The sequence below is a fragment of the Notamacropus eugenii genome, chromosome 4 (assembly GCF_028372415.1).
Source record: "Notamacropus eugenii isolate mMacEug1 chromosome 4, mMacEug1.pri_v2, whole genome shotgun sequence".
NCBI classification, from domain to species: Eukaryota; Metazoa; Chordata; class Mammalia; order Diprotodontia; family Macropodidae; genus Notamacropus; species Notamacropus eugenii.
In genome coordinates, this window is record NC_092875.1 from 443,643,002 (window position 1) to 443,662,003 (window position 19,002).

Below are 19,002 nucleotides of genomic sequence, written 5' to 3' on the forward strand. Positions count from 1 at the left end.
ATTTCCAGGCTAGTTTCTTCACAACCACCTTGAGGGAATGCAGAACAGTTTAAGTGTTAGTTCAGTTACAGACAAGAAGGCAAATAGAAGGCAGATGAAATTACATAAATGTATTTTAAAACCAAATACATAGTATGAAATAATTCAGGCTCTTAAGTTGGTCGATGTGTTTTGGGAGATGGGCGGTTTGGCGCGATTTAATGACTACTTGATGTCTGAGCAGACCGTACTGAAGCAGGAGAAGAACAACTACAATGCCTGGGTCTTTATCGGCGTGGCAGCCGCTGAGCTGGAGCAGCCCGACCAGGCCCAGGGGGCCTACAGGAAAGCTGCTGAGCTGGAACCTGGCCAGCTGCTGGCCTGGCAGGTATGTGGGGTGTTGGGTGGGTGGCTGTGCTGGCCAGTCCTAGGGCAGAGGATTAACTAGCTTATTACCAGTCTCAGCATAGAGGTAACAGGACATTTCAAAGATACGTTCAAACCTCAGAGTTTGAATGTAAAATATTCTGAGCTGAATGGCCTTTTAAATGACACAATTTTACATTCAGCTTGATTATATGATTAATAATTAGGTTTACAAACCTGTTAAGTTTGATTGTAAATTCACCAAAAGGTTCTTATACATAAATTTCTGGGTTTTTTCTTTTTTTTTTAGTATCCTTGCAGGAAATTGAATTAAAAATATTTATTGAAGAAAAATTTGTCAAATATTTTACTGATTGAACACATTTTAGTTGTGTTTTATATACTGATGGTTTTAATACTGCTTATGATATTCTCCAGATTTAATATTTAAGTGTCTTTCCTGGTGTAGCTTTTTTTTTTTAAACTAATATAGGTATAAATTATCCACATCCTGGTTTAGCATTTTCTGCAAAATAATATAGAATAAGAGACATGGACCCTAGGGAAAGGTCCAGTGACGTGCACAAACTCACACAGCTAATAAGTGGCAGAGATGAGATTTTTAGCTTAAGGGTCTTCTGATTCCAGAACATGTGTTCTTTTCATTATACCATACTGCTTTTCTAAGTAAAGAGACTTTTATATAACTACAGTTAGAATAGCTAATTGCTTTTATAATCTAATGACTGTTGAATAGTGAGGCAAAAAAATGTTGTTTTTCCTTGCTCATATGATAGAACACAGTATCATATAGGCTATGCTATTTTGGAATTTGGGGATTGTGTTTTAACCTTTATCATAGAAATGTTGCCAATGATCCATCAACTTTAAGCAGTGAGGTACATATTTAAAGAAATCTCACGTGTTGAATATTGTATATTTTTGGAAAATTGACTGACTTCATTGATTTAGGGGTTAGCAAGTTTATATGAGAAATCCAACTGTACAGATGCCAAAGATGACTTGATCACTGTCTACCAAAAGCTCTTGGATCTCTATGAAAGGTAATGAACATATGGTAAAAGACTATTTACTTGGTAAGCTCAAATTAGAATAAGCTGTTGATTTAAAACTTTACTTAAATGACAGACCTTGAGAGTCAGACACTTTTCTTTTAATGGAATGCCATAGAATCTCCATAGAGATTTTAGGTTTTTGGTGTGGGTACCTTCTCTGCTAGTGCAGATCACAACCTCTTCAATGCCTTCTCATTCTGTTTGGATTTCTTTGTCCATGTCTTTCTGTACATCTTCCCAAGATATTATAATCTTATAAAATATAAGCATAAATTAATTTTATAAATAAATATTACCACAAAATTATAAAATATTAATTCACAGCATTAAAAACAAAGCTCTAAATTGTGATCCTTTGTTTTGGGGATGGTTATTTAGGCTCACTTCGGTATGAATATTTTATTTATAATATAATAGCTCCCAGTAAATAGCAGTGAGTGTTGTTGTAAATTTTAGGGATTGCTTTTTCAACTACTTTAAGACATTTCTGTTTTTTCAAGTGTTGACAAGCAGAAGTGGTGTGATGTCTGTAAGAAGCTTGTGGATCTCTATCACCAAGAAAAGAAATACTTGGAGGTTGGTTAGTAATTTTCTGGGGGTTCTAGACTTGGTTTGCTATAAAGCCATTATTAAAGTTATTTTTGATTTAAATTTTAAAAGTCTTACCACAGTGTAATGAAATTGAATTTCCAGTTTTTGAAGTTTTCAGAGCCTATGCTGTATACCATTGAGAAGAAAAGGGAATAATTATACCTCTAGTATCTTTTCTATGTTTCTAAAATAAGGGCAGTATGGATTTGAATCCTTTAAAAAAAACCTATTCTGATTTATCATTGAAGTGCCTTGTATTCTTGAAGGCGTTGCCAGAGTAGTACATGCTGCTCTAGCAGGTTCCATAATGCTGGAAAAGCTTTGAGGAACATGACAAAAGTGAAATGGATTATATTTTAAAATAATAATAATAGTAGCTAAAATGTATGTGGAACTTCATGTGTGCCAGGAACTATGCTAAGCATTTGATCATCAGAGCAACCTTGGGAGGGAAGTGCTATTGTTATCACCATTTTATAGATAAGGAAGCTGAGGCAAATAGTGGTTGAATAACTTCTCTAGGGTCACCCTGCTAGCTGCCTCTAAAAAACCCTAGGAAATTACTGATTATATATTGATTACTATTACTGATATAGCATCATTCTTGAATTGGCTGTTTGTATATAGTCAGGTGACATAATTGTTATAATAAAGATCAAAATTAAAAAAACTGGAAAAAAAAGATTTGCATCACTCTAACCTGACCTATTTAAATAAATTGATAACAAAAGTTGGAATCTTGACTGAAGAAAGGATACAAAAATTGACTACAACTATAATTATGTCTACAAGTTTAACTGATGAAATTCAAAAGAACCCCAGAAGCACCTTTCTCAGTAAATGCGTAACTTCCTTGCAGGTAAAGAGATAAAGCATTCAAGGACAGCACCAGTTTAGAATATAAACACATTTGTAAAATCTTAGAGAAAAGATTGGTGAAAGATTGTATGTTTGTGTGTGTGTGTATGTGTGTGCACGTGTGTGTGTGTATGTGTGTGCACGTGTGCGTGTGTGTGTATCAGGATATATATATATACACATATATATGTGTGTATATATATGTACATATATACATATACATATACACACACATACACTGTTGCTTCATTGAAACAACAAAAGCTGTGGAGGGTATAACCAGTTTAATGATAGCTTTAATAAAATGAAACCAAGCAACCCAGTTAAGCAGAGATACTCAGAGCATTTATGGATGAAACCGGAAGGATGTCAACAAACAGCAGAAAGGTGGAAAAGATCTACAGACGTTAAAAAAAAAAATCTCTTTTTCAGCGCTAAGGAAAGTCTTTACATTTTTACATTTGGACTTCAGCATCACTTTTGCAGATACACTTATAAAGGAGATAAGGTTATATTAAAGAGAACAAAGATGGGAAAATTAGCTCGATTTTACCAAGTGTACTTAGAGAGTTCTGTAAGATGGGAGAGGGGGAGGGGACGTAGAGTATTTGAGAGTTTGTGACATTGTTCTCTTCTGGCTCTCCTCCAGACTCTGCTGCTTCTCAGTCTCCTCTGCTGGATCATCTTCCGCCTTTGTGGGTCCATCTCAGGGCTCTGTCCAGGGCCCTCTTCATTCTTGACCCTCTCCCTGCTAGTGATCTCATTAGTTCCATGGGTTCACTTACCTTATTTATGCAGACAGCTCCTAGATCTCTATATTCAGACCCAGTCTCATCTTGAAATCTAGTCCCATCTCATCAGCTACCTAGTGGGCATCAGTAATTTGGATGTCCTGTAGACATTGCAAACTCACCATGTCTAAAAACGGAACTTCCTTTCCCCTAAATTCTCCCCTCATTTTAAGTTGTTTATTTCTGTTGATAGCTTCACCATTCTTATTGTGACTGAGGTACATAACCTTGGAGTCCTCAATTCCTCTCCGGTACTGTAGTGGAAAGAACAGTCAGTGGCTCTGAAGTAAGAGGACCCGGCATCAGATGCTTCCTTGCGCAACTGACCTTTGGCAGCCTGTTTAATCTCCCTAAATCTTTGTTTCCTCATCTGTAAAATGGGGGGCGTGGAAGAGTTTTATGACCCAAAATTGATTTTCTTCTCCCACAGCTACCACACTAGTTCAGATCTTCATCATCTCTCCTATATCACTACAACATTCTCCCATCTGGTCTTTCTACATCCATTTCCCCTCCTTACCAATCCATTCTTTACACAGCTGCCAGATTAATATACCTAAAGCACAGGTCTGACCATATGATTTCCCTGGTCAAGAAACTCCAGTTCAAAATATACTGCTATTTGTATTTAAAAAAATAAAATATAAACTTGTATTTTAAAGCCTTTTAAAAGCTGACTTTAAGCTGCATTTCCAGGCTTTCCAGAGCAGTACTTCTCTTTCATGTATCACACATTCCAGTGAAGCTGGTGTGCTTGATGTATATGCTCATGCATTTCTTAGTTCTCTAATTCTGCACAGGCTGTCCCCTTATTCCTGTAATACTCTTTCTCTCCTCTGCCATATGGAATCCCTGCTTTTGTCAAGACTCAGTTTGGGAGCCACTAGGAGGTCTAGACCAGCTGTCTCTGTGACTGGTGCTCTTCCCCACAAGTTGCTTTGGATTTACTTTGTACATGTTCTTATTTAATTTTCCATGTGCATGTTGATTACCCCAATAAGCTGTAAACTCCTTGAAGACAGACTTGTATTTTTTTTTGATCTTTGTATTCCCAGCAACTAGAATAGTGCCTGGCACATAGTAGGTTCTTAATAAATATTTATTGAGTTTATTTGTTCATCTCAATTCACTGAAGGTTAGAATGCTGCTTCTAAATATCATTTTTAAAATCTATTTAGAATTAATTGATAAAAAATAAGAATAACTTGATAAAAATAAAGTTCAGTTTGTGACCAGGCTTTTCATTTTTTGGAATACTATTTCATTTCTCCTTTTGGACAGGTGGCTCAAACATGGCACAGACTGATCAAAACAAGAAAGGAAGATGGTGCAGAGAATCAAGAGGTTTACCAGCTGTGGATTAAGTTAACTCAGTTACTGGCTGAGAGTACTGAAGAAGAAAATGATGAAATTCAGCAATTGGTAATTTTATTTTACATATGTAGTGTATATGTATATGCATATATATTTACATAGTTCACAGAATTTCAGAGTATAAAGGTTCTTTGTTTTTGTTCAGTTAAGTACTTGCTATTGATCTCAGTAGCCATGTAGTTCAGCTCCTATCTTAAGTTAAATGCCTTCACAAACTCAATAAATAATCATTTGGCTTTTGATTGTAAACCTTAATGAGGGGAAACTCAATAACACCTGAGGCAGTCTATCCTACTTTTGGCTAGCTCTTCTGAGGAAGTTTTTCCTGAAATCAGCAACCTTTTTTCTTTTGAAGTCTGCTCTATCAGAAATTTCCAGCCATTCTGAATTATAGTAGTTGTGATATTTTCAACACTCAGGCATTCTCCCTTTTCTTGAGGAGTTCAGTACCTGGTTTGCCATCTTCCTTTCTTCTCCAACTCTTGCCTTATGCTGGGAGATTTTAATATCTACTTTAATATCTACTCCACACCATCTCTCACCTCTGTCTCCTCTTTACTGACACAGCTGCCACCTTATTGCATCTTGCCTAGGTCGTTGCAGCAGCCTCCAAATTGGGCTGCTGGCTTTAAGCCTTTCTTTATGCCCCTCTATTCCTTCCCCACTGCTAATGGAATTTTCCCCAAGTGAAGATCTGATTATGTGACTCTTCCTACTCAGTCAGCTCCAGTGGCTTTCTATTGCTTAGCGTATTTAATTGAAATTCCTTTCATTAGTTTTTGAAGTCTTTTGCACTGTGGCTTTAGCCTCTCTCTCTACTTTCATTGGATATTATTCTTCCTTCTGCACTCTGACCCACTGTTTTCACATGTGGCATTCTATTTCCATGTCATTGCACTGGATGTCCCATTACAAGAATGTGTTCTTTTAGACGTTGCTCAATCACCATTTTCTGCATGAAGCCCCCAACTACTAGTGCCCTCCTCCTTGTCAAAGTACCTTCTGTTTAACTACTTTTTATACATTTGTGTGTTTTAACCTTACATATATATACACACATATGTTGTATATTTCTTCACGCATAATTGTTGTTTATTAACATCATTCTTTGTACTTGTATCCCCAGGGCCTACCACATAGTAGGCACGTAATAAAAACTTGTTGATTGATTGGCAATGTGTTTCAACCTGTGATATCCACGTGTGGTTCTTGGGTGTTCTTTGGCCCTAAATTTTAATATCCAGAGGGCGTCTCATAAAGAATTTGTAGAAATGCAAGAAGTAAGCACTTGAGCCAGTAGGTGTCATTTTTTTTTTTTGTGGGGGCAGGGGGACAACAATAAAATAAGAGATGTTTTTCTAAACCTTTAGTGTCCTCCTTTCATTGAAAAAATGGTAAAAATTAATATTAGCAGAAAGTGTTTCATTGAACATTTTTACATAGTTTCATAGAAATTTCCATTTAGAATCTTGCAGTTGATAAAGTGAGTTCCCCGACTTGCTTAGATTTTGAGGGCCTTGTTTGTATGTGAACTCTTCCACTAAATCATCAGTATAGCTGTCAGGAGAAGGAAATGCCAAAGCCGTTTGAAACATAATTTCCATGACTTTTCTCAAAACAACACATCTAAAGTTGCATCTTATTTATGCTTAGAATTTAATGTCTTAGAGGCTATGAAATTTTATAATTGAATCAACTTATTTTAATGTTTTTCTTTTTTTTAATCTATTCTTTAACAATGCATACTTAAATGGAAAGGAATCAGTAAATGCTTTCTATTTTTTATTTCTCGATTATGCTTTCTGAGCTACGATTGGAGACTGTTTCTACCCATTATTTCTTAGTACTTTAAAGTTTTTAATGACCTTGCCCTGTTAGAAACCTACTGAAGGGAGTGTATTTGAAAAAGCACTTCATGAGGCGTTGGTGGTTCTTGGCTCTAGTGCAGGCTCTGCCCTCTGCTAGTGGTGTCACTTTCAGTGCATCATTTCACCTTTCTCAGCCTCAGTGTCCTTGTCTCTGAAATGAGAGCTTGCATTAGTTGATGTCGAATTCTCTTTGGCTCTGAATCCTGTTAACTGATAATCTCTGTAATCCGTGTCAACACTAAGATTTTATGACTATTGATTATGTTATTCAGTACTTCTATTTTACTTTTGAACAATTTGCAGTTGTCTTCTAAATGTTGACTTTTTTGTCCTTAATAACTTCAGTTCACTTCTTGATTTGGTGGTGAACGATTCATTTAGAATAGCAGCGTCAAACAGCTGACGCACAGCTCAAATGTGACCCAAACTGATCCAGATGTTATTGGGAAACATTTAACAATATGTAAAAATGCAGTAAAACATGAATAATATTTAATTACATTTTCCAACTAAGTCAGTATGTAGCCCACAGGGCCATTATGTATGGATTAGTTGGCCCCTTTTTCTATTTGGGTGTTACACTACTGAGTTAGGATAGGACAGTCATCTAGCACTGTCAGTTCTCTCTGGGGCAGATCATCTACCTTGCTGCTGCTTTCAGAAGGCAGTGTAATCAGAAACCAAAACACAACTAAACAGAAACAGTCTTTGTATGTCCCTTCCAGTTCTCAGATTCTAAGAGACGTGCACAATTGCGTTGCAGGCATATCAGTATGCAATTTTAGATTCCGTACTGTAACAGAAATAGAGCGGGTGAAGTTTCAGAGAGAGATAATGAAAAGAAATATGTAGGAGCTGTTGCATTGATGAGAATTTTTCAAAACAAAATTTTTGTTGTGGAAAAGCAAAAACTAAGAAATGGAATACTCAAAAACTCTGTTAAATCATGGAGGATAGTCTAAACATAGCTTTATTTGTTGAATACTGAAATTAAGAGGTACCATTTGAATCTTAAAGGAAGCACTTTGAGGTCAAATAAAAAATATTGCATTTGACTAGTTAGCCAAAGTCTCTTGCTTTGATTCTAGAAAGGCAATGGAATGAATTACCCTAAGGTGGCATTGAGCTAAAAATAGAAGTTATTTCAAGAAAAATTTAGATCCAGAGATTAATAGTGTGTTCTTTATAGAGGATTATATGAGCATTCAGGACTTCTTGGAGAAGAGTCTCTAACAATTCAGTGTTATCCTTGAGTCTTCATTCTCATTCTGCATATCTAATCAGTTGTCATGCTTTGTTGTTTCTCTGTACATGACCTCTTTCACACAGTCACCATCTTTAGATCAAACCTTTGTCACCTCTTGGTGATGGTGGCCTCCTCATTGCTCCCTTCACTTCAGGTCTCTCCACACTCCAGTTCATTTTGTGCACAGGTAATCTCAGGTCTGGCCATCTCCAACTCCCCTCTCTCCTTCCCAGTGTGAATGAACTCTACTGGCTTTGTATGTTTCCTTCTTGTCTCTTACAGGTCAGCAGGTCTTCATGACCATTGCTGTCCTCCAGCACTCTGGGCCTCAGAATGACTGCCCTTCTGGCTGGTTTTTATCCCTGATGTCCTGTTATTCATCACCATCCCTTTGCCTCAGTCTTCCCTCTTCCTTGTAATGCTCTCTTCCCCTCTGCCTCACGGAGTTCTTTTTTGGCTTTGATTTTCAGCTCAAGCACCACTTTCTGTATTAGGCCTTGCTTTGTCCTTCTACCTGCTGGTGCCCCTCCGCTCTGCCCCTGCTTGTTTTCTGTCTGTTTTGTATGTCTTCATTTGTTTATGTGCATAATAGAATGTAAACTTTTGGAGAATAGACTGTTTTACTCTTTTTCTGAAGAGCTATACTTGTTCATTGAATTGATTTGAAGTGATAGCATGGAGATCAAATAGTCTTTGTAATCAGAGACAGAATATTTGGTTTGGTGAGTCATTTAGCCAAAGGCATTTTGACATTTCTTATGTTCTGCTTTCTTATTTCTAAGTTCTTATTGAATTTACTACTTTAGTCAATACCTTAAGTATTCATTATTTCTATTTACTGTCACTCTTGTAGCCTATTTTGTCTCTCCTGATACATAATCAGCACTCAAGTACTTGTGATTTAAAGCTTCACTTCAACAGCAATAAATGACATCCCTGGTCTAGTGAAAGTATCAGCTAGAAAAGCAGCAAGTTTAGTAGAGAACAGGGCTGATGTTTTGTATTGGTTTGAAGGGTGATGTTGCCCATCTCCCACTATAGAGTGCACTTCAAAGAAGAGTTGAATTAGACAAACAGAATTGAGGAACTAAAGAACATGCTAGCTTCTCCTAAGTCATATTTCCCTGGTGTAACTTCATTGATTTGTCCAAGGCATTTTGAACTACCAGAATATCAAACAATGCATTTCTTTTTTTTTTACACATTGCATTTCAGTCATAAATGACTTTTTAATTGTAAGTGGCATTAAATTTTAGTCTGATACTTTAATTATATAGTACATATAATTTAAAATAAGAGCTTCGTTTTTGCATTTTGGGGATTTTGTTTTGAGAGACAATCAGGGTCACACAGCTAGTGTCAGAGGCCAGATTTGAACTCAGGTCCTCCTGACCACAGGGCTGGTGGTCTATCCACTTTGCCACCTATCTGCCCCTAAGAGCTTTGCATATAAAATCCTTAATAGTATGTATTGCTTAGAAAAGGGCAGCTAGATAGTACAGTAGATAGACTGTTGGGCCTGGAGTCAAATGTGTGTTCAAATCTGACCTTAGACACTTACTAGCTCTGTGTCCCTGGGCAAGTCACTCATCTGTAAAATGAAATAGAGAAGGAAGTGGCAAACTACTTCAGTGTCTTTTTTTTTATTATTTGCTTTCAGCGTTCTACAATCACTTCCATATATCTTAGATTTTTTTTTCCCCTCCTTCCCCCTTTCTCCCCTCTCCCTTTCCACTTTTTCCCTGAGACAGCATACAATCTTATATAGGTTCTACACATACATTTCTATTAAGTACATTTTCACCTTAGTCTTGTTTGCATAGAAAAATTAAAATGCTTGGGAGAAACCATAAAACAAAACAAAACATAATACAAAAGAAAATGGTCTGCTTCATTCTGTGATCCAATTGTAGTTCTTTCTCTGGATGTGCCTTAAAAGGATTTTGCCTTAAAAAATCATTGGGAATTTTTTAAGTCATTGCACTGCTATGAAGTACTAAGTCTACCAGAAAAATTCCTTGTACACTGTGGTTGCTGTTGTGTACAAAGTTATCCTAGTTCTGCTCCTTTCACTCAGCATCAGTTCATATAAGTCTTTCCAGGCCTCTCTGAAGTCTTCCTGTTCATCATTTCTTATAGCATAATAGTATTCCATTACATTCATGTACCACAACTTGTTCAGCCATTCCCCAATTGATGGGCATCCCTTTGATTTCCAGTTCTTGGCCACCACAAAGAGAGCCTCTATAAATATTTTTGCACATGCGGGACCCTTTCCCATTTCTGTGATCTCTTTGGGATACAATCCCAGAAGCAGTATTGCTGGGTCGAAGGGTATGCACATTTTTGTAGCCCTTTGGGCATGGTTCCATGGTGCTCTCCAGAATGGTTGGATCAGCTCACAGCTCTACCAACAATGAATTAGTGTTCCAACTCTCCTACATCTTCTCCAACAGAAGATGTTTTGTCATGTTAGCCTATCTGATAAGTGTGATGTGGTACCTCAGAGTTGTTTTGATTTGCATCTCTCTAGTCAATAGTGATTTGGAGCATTTTTTCATATGACTGTAGATGTCTTTAATTTCTTCCCCTGAAAACTGCCTGTTCATATCCTTTGACCATTTATCAATTGGGGAATGACTTGTATTCTTGTACATTTGACTCAGTTCTCTATATATTTTGGAAATGAGGCCTTTGTCACAGACACTAGTCGGAAAAATTCTTTTCCAATTTTCTGCTCTTTGGTTTCTTTTCAAAGAAAACTCAAAATGTGATCATGAAGCATTGGACATGTCTTGAAAAACTACTGAAGAACAAGTGAATTAATTAGAAAAAATTGTTTCAACTATGCTGACAGTGTCTCTGGATTCCTTTGTGTTCATAGTAAAATGAACACATAGTAAAGCCAGAGAGCCATTAGCAGTTTTCCTCTTTGATTTTTTTCCTTTCATTTTTCTGTTAGACTGTTTAAATTATAACAGGAATAGTTATCATTGCTTCTGTTACAAAGTGAGTGAGTTGTTTTGTTTTTTTGGAGGGACGTTAACTTCTCAGTCTGTGAGAGTTGCATGGGGAATGAGAAATTAAGTAACTTGCCCAGGGTCACATAGCAGTTGGTGTGAGATATGGAACTTAAACCCAGGATCCCCTGCTCTTTGGCAGGCACTCTTCTTCACTAGATTACTCTGCCTTTCTAAGACTATTAATTTGCAGAGCAGGTGCCCATAAGAGGAGTTTCCTTAATGGGAATTTCCCACACTCTGAAATATTGGAGATGCAGAGACAATAGTAAAACAATTTCTGTTTACATTCCAATGGAAGAAACAGCATTTATATAATACAGTGTATGTACAAAATGAACCTGAGGTGGTTTTGAGAGGAATGTCCAGATACTGATCTGGAGAGATCAGGACAAGGCCTCATGTGGTTTTGTGGTGCTGAGCTGCATCTTGAAGAGAATTAGGGTCAGGAAGGCAGTAGTAAGCAGGAAGTCCCTCCTTGGTACGCACAAAGGCCTGGAGGTGGGAGATGGAACATTGTCTGCACTTGAATGCTGTTCTTCCTAAAAAACTATTTCTTTTCATGGAAAGAATCACACTTGAACTCTACATATAATAAATGGGAAGATCTTTGGAACTAATAAACAGTGAGCACTGTACTTTTAAAACTTATAAAATCTCCATTTGTTATATTTATAATTTCAGTATGCTCTAATGTTGTCTATAACTTGTCTTTTTAGCTTTTCACTGCATTTGAAAATGCTTTGAGTTCCTCAGATAACATTCCTAGTGAAGAACATGAAACACTTTATAGACACTTCATTCAGTGTTTATCTAAAGTAAGATTTTCAAATATCTTTTTATAAAAATTCTTACATATATGCCCACAGTATAACTTTATTTAGAAACATATCTTACTAATACAAATATTTAGTTTTATTTTGTCTTTATATTTTTAAGTTTCCTCATGAGATTGCTAGGATGAAGAAAGCATGTGAAGGTATGATGAACATCTATCCTAGTGTATCTTATCCATTGGAAATGCTTTGCTTACATTTAATTCAGTCAGGTAAGTTGAAGTTTTTTGGTTTGTGTTTAGAATATTTGTTATTTTCATTATTGAATGTCTATTATGTTCAAGTAACATAACACCCCAGTTGTCTCATCGTGGGTCATCTCTAGTCATCCTGATGAATATCTGGTCACTGGCTTCAGATGGCTCTGGAGGAGAAGTGGGGCTGGTGACCTGCACAGCCCTCCCTCACTCAAAACAAAGTCAAGTGCAAGTCATGTCATCATTTCTCTGATGGCATGGTCTTCTTCAGCAACGAAGGACAAACCCACATGCATACCTTTATGGCTGAAGCCTACTAATTTTCTATACACGGTAGAGTTTGACTGAAAGATCATTTTCAGAAGCTCTTTATTGAACACCTACTATGGGTAAAGTATTGTTAGGTATTGGGCATGTAAAAATGTAGAACATGTTGGTTTTGCCCTCAAAAATATCACAGTCCAGTTAAGAGTAATTACTTATACATAGAGTGAAATAGCAGTGAACAAGTGGCACATACAGAACATGGTGTAATGTTGACAATAAGAACTATTAAAAATTCAGAGAAGAGGGAGGACCTGTGAGTTGGTACTGGAGAGTAGGATAGGCAGCTATTACTATAACTCATTTTGGTACCTGCGGAGAACATAATTGATAAATCAATCTTTGTATTTCCCTTAAAAATTAATTGTGTCACTTTGTCTTGTCATTTTTTTTTTACTAGCATACATATCAAAATAGTCATACTTTCATTTTCTTTGCATAGCAACTCTGCAGAACATTCGAGTTTTTAAAATTGGGGTGGGGGTTGTCCTTCAGTCTTTATATTGTCCACTGGCATTTCCTTTGCACAAGGGAGCTGCTGAGTCACTCTCTACATAAAAAGTATTTTTGCATTTAGTTTTAGATGCCTTTAGTATTGACTGAAATAGTAAAAACTTCCCAATTAACATTTTTCTTCCTGCATATTTCTTTATATTTTGATGTAAATCTTGTGAAAGAATATTTTGTTAAATATTTTATTTGGTGGAGAATCCAAATTTATACACAGATATTATTTCCATAATACGTTGTTTTGTTTTGTGCTGGCCGGTGATTTCATTGGTTAGAAGGCTTCTCCTGGGTAGGGAATTTCCCTCTGCCGATGCAGATTGGCAGCTTGTCTGCAATTTAGAGCTTCCTGGGGTACTTAGAGACTTGCCAATACAAGATGTAAACCAGCTTCTTCTAGCTCAGAGGTCATGTGTTCATAAACTTTGACCTGCCCCACTTCTCTGTCAAGTCTTTAGTGTTGTTTTTTGTCTTTAGATTTGTTTTTCATGTTTATCACTTCGTGTTGGAAGCTGTTTTTCTCTGAAGAGGTTTTATTTTTCACATTTTATTTTCTGTGTCTCCCCTCTACTCAGAGTAGTTGAGAGTAAACCCTTTTTTGTGTCTTAAGTATTTCTGGTATTGGAAGTGAAAGATAGTAAGGTTTGATTGAAGAAAATGAGAATATATTTGAGTTCATAATTATATAATCTAGATTACCATTTCTTTTTTTTGTTTCTCCCAAATTGATCATGAAATTAATTTTATGGACTTAATGTATAAAGTACTTTTATTGCATCAGTTGATAATTACTACATAGACTTAACATCTTGTAAAAGGGAGACTTAAAAGATTATAAAACATTTTTAACACAGTTGTTTATACTAAGAGTAGTAGTCCAATAAAGGAGCTTATTCAAAGGAAGAAAGATAAGAAAAACTGGTGGTAGAAAGATATTCCTGAAATCTTATAGCCAGTTTGTAACAATAGAGCACTGATCAAATTTCAGATTGTTGTTATTTAGTACTTAAAGAAAGTACTTAATTAAGAGCAAATTTTCTTTGAAAGTTTTGGCCATTATGACATCATTTAAGAATTCGGTTTCTAGGTAGGAAGGGAATGTGAATGTGCTTGATGTGATAAGAAAGCTTGTTTTGTTACTATGTTTTTCTACAATATTAAGGGCATATAATCTAGCTTTTAAAAATTAATATAGACCTGGCACTTAAAAACTTCTTGCATATGAATTAAATTATTTTTTTTCTTTATACTAGGAAGTTTCACTGATGAAACTCTGCAGTACTGTTACCAGCTGGTGGAGAAGAACTCAGAAAGTGGTCCTGGCCTCATTGGCTTAGGCATAAAAGCACTACAAGATAAAGAATTTGAAGATGCTGCCAAAAACTTAACAGAAGGTAAATACATAATGCATCAAGTAAAATAAGCAGTAGAAGTGTGATCTTAAAGTGATACTCACTCAGTTTTTAAGTACTTGGCCATTAAAGAACTTAAAATCTAGGTGTGTTCGTCCTCCGTTGCTGAAGAAGACCACGCCATCAGAGAAATAATGACATGACTTGCACTTGACTTTGTTTTGAGTGAGGGAGGGGTATGCAGGTCACCAGCCTCACTTCTCCTCCAGAGACCCAGGATGAGACATTTGGGGTTAAGTGACTTGCCCAAGGTCACACAGCTAGTAAGAGTCAGGTATCTGAAGTGAGAGTTGAACTCAGCTCCTCCTGACTCCTGCACTGGTGCTCTGTCCACTGCACCACCTACGTGCCCCTAACATCTAGGTGTAGAGAGAAAAGTCCATAAGAAACAATTAGACAGCCATTTCAAAGCATCTTAGCAGCAGGGTCGAGAGTGGAAGCCTCTCATAGAGGATGCTAAAAAGACTCTGACAGGCACAGGTGGGCAGTCTTGGGCAGTCATGTAATGTCTCTTTAGGTCATTCTCTGTGGTGCTTTTCATTGATGAATGCAACCACAGGTTCTGAATGTATTGATGCAAGAGCATTAATTGCTGTTCTGGGAAAATGAAAGGAGTGCCCACAAATTTAATTTAGTTTATTTTATATATGAATTTAAGTATATATTCAAGCTACTTTATTTCACAAATGAGCAAAAATATCGCCAGCTTTATATTCTAGAAACTGAGGTCTGCATATTCAGTAATACACTAGTTACAACTTATGAAGAATAAGAATTAATCAGGTTATTGACTTCCTTAAAAATAATTACATTGGAACCATCTGAAAACTAGATGCATGTAAAAACCTTTACAGTTTTGTGTAAGCCATCAATTTAAATTTATTCAAAATTAGCAATACTTTGAAAATTATTTTAGGCAAAGTCTAGTTTTTCTCCATTTTTGGATAAAAAGACCTTAAGAGTTTTCCCTCAATTTCTCATTTATTCCTTCATACATTTTTTAAAATTCTGGATAAGTTTTATTCATAGAACAAAATAAAAGAATGCAAAACGTTTTGGAAGTATTTTTAACATTCGAATTTTGTGGAATTTCTCTAATATGCTATTTCTTCTGTCAATCATACAGGCTTTCTACTGGACAGGTAATGAAGCTTATCCAATAGAATGTTACTTCCTTGGGGTCAGGGACTGTAGGGTTTTTGTCTTTGTATCCTCAGTATGGGCTTTACTCTGTCATAGAACCCAGTGCTGAACATGAACTTGAATTCTGCCTAACCCTTTATTTCTCCAGCTAGTTCTGATTCAGTTTTTATTCTGCATAGAGAAAAATGAAAGTTTATCATGTTGGAGAAATATTGTGTGTTGAGAGTCTAGAAGCTGCTGGAAGCCCTCAACATTCCTTCTTGCAGCGTGACTTAGCCTTTCCCATAGAGAGATCAGAGGAGGCGAGAAAGCCCCTGAGGACAACTCAGCAGGAGAAAATAGCAGAACAGTACTATAAATATTTTAGAATGAACTGTTGAGCGTGGTTACTGTTACCTCTTAAGGATTCAGCATTGTGCAATAGAAAAACAGTAGCTTTGGAGTCAGAGAACCTGGGTTAAGTTCTCACCTTTAACTCTTAGAACTTGTGTGGCCTCATGCAAGTCATTTAACTTCCCTGGGCTCAATTTTCTCATCTGTAAAATGGGAGCATTGGAATATTTACGCTTAGAAGTCCCTTCTACCTCTAGGTTTATGATCCTCTGATCTTTTGTATAATATGTGACACATACATGACTCTTCCAAGCTGAAAATACCCCAAAGGAAGCTAATTCTCTTTAACTTTTATAATACTGCTTGCTATTAATGACTCCCATATAGAAATATATAGATGTGCACATATATTCATACGCATACATGTGTATACCAGCAGACACATGCATACACACACACACACACATAGTGTGTGTGTGTGTGCCATTATTGTCCAGTGATTCAGATTGCTTTAAAATTAATAAGGGCTGTTGTCGTTGCTATAGGCTCAAGTTGCTTGCTTCATAATTCAGTCATCAGTAACCCTGAGTTTGTGATCGTTGTATTCTGTTAGGGTTAAAGCGAAGCAGTATCTGCACAGTAGGGTGGTGTCACCTGGCAGAGACCCAAGTGAAAGTGCACCGCTACAGAGAAGCTGTTGTTTCCTGCAATCAAGGTAACGGTGTCATTGAAATCTTACAGTTGAGATGTAGTGGTTGCTCGCTTAGTTTGTCTCAAGGGCATTACAGAAGGTAGTGTGGTGAAGTGGATACAGGCATAGACTTGGGAGTAGAATGACTCAGCTCTGAGCCCAACCTCTAGCACTCAGACGTGTAACCATGGACGGGTCCCTCTTTGGTCCTATTTTCTTATCAGTAAAATAGTAATAATAATTACAACAGCAGTAATAAGAGTAAGAGTAATGATATTGACAGCTAGCATTTTCATCGCACCCTAAGGTTTGCAAAGCACTTTATGTAACTCATTTGAGTTGGGGATAATATTACCTTTCACATATACTTCATGGGGCTGCCATGAGTGTCAGTTGAGATAATTATGTAAAACACTTTGCAAAATTGAAACTACTGTATACAGAAATGTCATCTTTTGTTTTAATTTTGAGAAATATAATTTCTGTGTTATGGCAGTGCTTTAGTATTTTTTTAGAATGTAGAATTACTTAAGATTTCTTAAGTGCTTCTGTTAGATAAATTAAATCTTTAGCCATCATCTAATAGTTTCCCAGGTACATAAACTGTCAGTAAAAATTAACAGGTTTCCCTGAAGAGTTCTTTGCATTCAGAATTTTGAGATTAGGATAGATAGACTTTAGGAGAATATGTTGCTGATTTTTAGGACTTTCTCAAAGGTTCCAAATTGCTCCCAAAGTACAAAGGAAAATCCTAGGGAGAACTGGAGCAGGTATGATTCTGGAAATAGCATCAGCTGAAATAAGGGAGGGATGGGGAACCTCGATGCTCTATGCTGTGCCTTTGGACCAGAATAGGTCCCTCAGTTCTATACTTGTCTGTTTTTCTTCTGCTAAGGAACTTATAAAATGCATACTGAATGTAATTTATAACCCAATTGTGACAAGTCATTTTGATATGGGGTGGCAGGGTAAGGCTTAGCTATCTAGTACATTATCTTTGTCAGTATTCTGAGATGCCTAGTTACTGATAGAGAGTATAACATCTTTTGGTATAGTTTTGTCATTATTTCAGGTATTTTCTTATTAGGCTCAGTGAGGATTTCATCTTTAGCTATACATTATGATAGGATTAGGGCTGTAAAAGAACTTAGAGAGTCTCTGATCCCATTTACATCCCATTTACAGGTGATCACAAAAGTTAATAATAGCTAGTATCTATATGGTTCTTTAAGGTTTGCAAAGTGTTTTACCTGGATAATTTCATTTGATCCTCTCAACAACTCTTTTGAGGAGTCAGCTGACTTGTACATGGTCATGCAGGTAGTTGGTACTAGAGCCAGATTCGGACCCAGTCTCCTGATCCCCAGCTCTCCCCCTGTGTTGTATTGGTGATTTGTACTTCTCTGGAAACGTGCACCTAAATTTATTAATAATTCTTTAAAAAGCCACCTTGGCGAAGAGTCAGATTTTAATTTTTACATTTTCTTAGCTCTGAAGACAATAGAAAACCTCAATGCACCTGGTAGAAGTCTTCATCAGAAGAACCTCTGCCTTCGTTTGAAAGCAGAGGCTTTGATAAGGCTTTCAGATCATGACTCTTCAGAAGAAGCAATTGCCACTCTAGAACAGGTATAAAGAGGTTTCCTCTCAACTTTCCTTATCAATCCTCTTTGCCTTGACAAGTATATATTCCCAGTACAGTACCAGATCTATAGGACTTACATTGCAATCCACTTTCTTCTGGTTTCCTCAAGTCATTTGCTTGACTTTTCATTCCAAAGACTGAAATATATTTTATTAGTAAATATGGACAGTGACTAAATCACACTCAGACAAATGTGCTCTGTCTAGTACAAGTTTTTGTTCTTTTTCCTGTTATTAGTACGTTTTAGAACAAGTTCGAGGTTTTGGATTTCTCGTACCTACTGAAAAGAATAACATGATAATACAAATGACTTTTTATTAATAATGATTCTCTGCAGACATATAACTTAATAGATTCATAGAAAAAAAGTTGAATTTAAGGAATTACACTAATTTCTTAGTGTTCTAGTTTGAAAGCATTCTTATCAGAAAACAACATAAAAATTTTGAGTAGTAAATACATTATCCTTAAAGATTGTTAGCAAAAGAGATCTTTAATATCGTGGAGTTTGTTTAAAAATTTTGTTGATGCTTAAATGTGATTGTATCATATCAAATTCTATCATAATTTAATATATATTCCATGTGATATGTTGATATAATATATATCATAAAATTCTATCCTAATTTCTTAAAATTTGAGAATAAATTAGTCAATAATTGCCTCAATTTTACCTTGGTACGAATGGATTTGTCTCCCTTTATGTGTATTGTATTTTTATAAGTATATTATTAGCTCCTTAGAA

The 19,002-nt window shown here is 36.2% G+C and overlaps 1 protein-coding gene across 9 annotated transcripts in view; it reads left to right on the plus strand.

The window, feature by feature from the left end:
- The window catches only part of SKIC3 (SKI3 subunit of superkiller complex), a 112,186-nt gene that overhangs the window by 22,878 nt on the left and 70,306 nt on the right, over nucleotides 1-19,002 (plus strand). For all 9 annotated transcript variants that reach the window (XR_011966440.1, XM_072606093.1, XM_072606096.1 and 6 more), the window contains 9 exons: nucleotides 224-367; nucleotides 1,318-1,409; nucleotides 1,922-1,997; nucleotides 4,943-5,083; nucleotides 11,889-11,987; nucleotides 12,109-12,217; nucleotides 14,287-14,427; nucleotides 16,535-16,636; nucleotides 18,102-18,241. Coding sequence is in view for 8 of the 9 variants with exons in the window: in XM_072606093.1 (XP_072462194.1) it covers nucleotides 224-367; nucleotides 1,318-1,409; nucleotides 1,922-1,997; nucleotides 4,943-5,083; nucleotides 11,889-11,987; nucleotides 12,109-12,217; nucleotides 14,287-14,427; nucleotides 16,535-16,636; nucleotides 18,102-18,241 (1,044 nt within the window). In the remaining variant the exon portion in view is untranslated. The remainder of the gene's footprint in view (nucleotides 1-223; nucleotides 368-1,317; nucleotides 1,410-1,921; nucleotides 1,998-4,942; nucleotides 5,084-11,888; nucleotides 11,988-12,108; nucleotides 12,218-14,286; nucleotides 14,428-16,534; nucleotides 16,637-18,101; nucleotides 18,242-19,002) is intronic.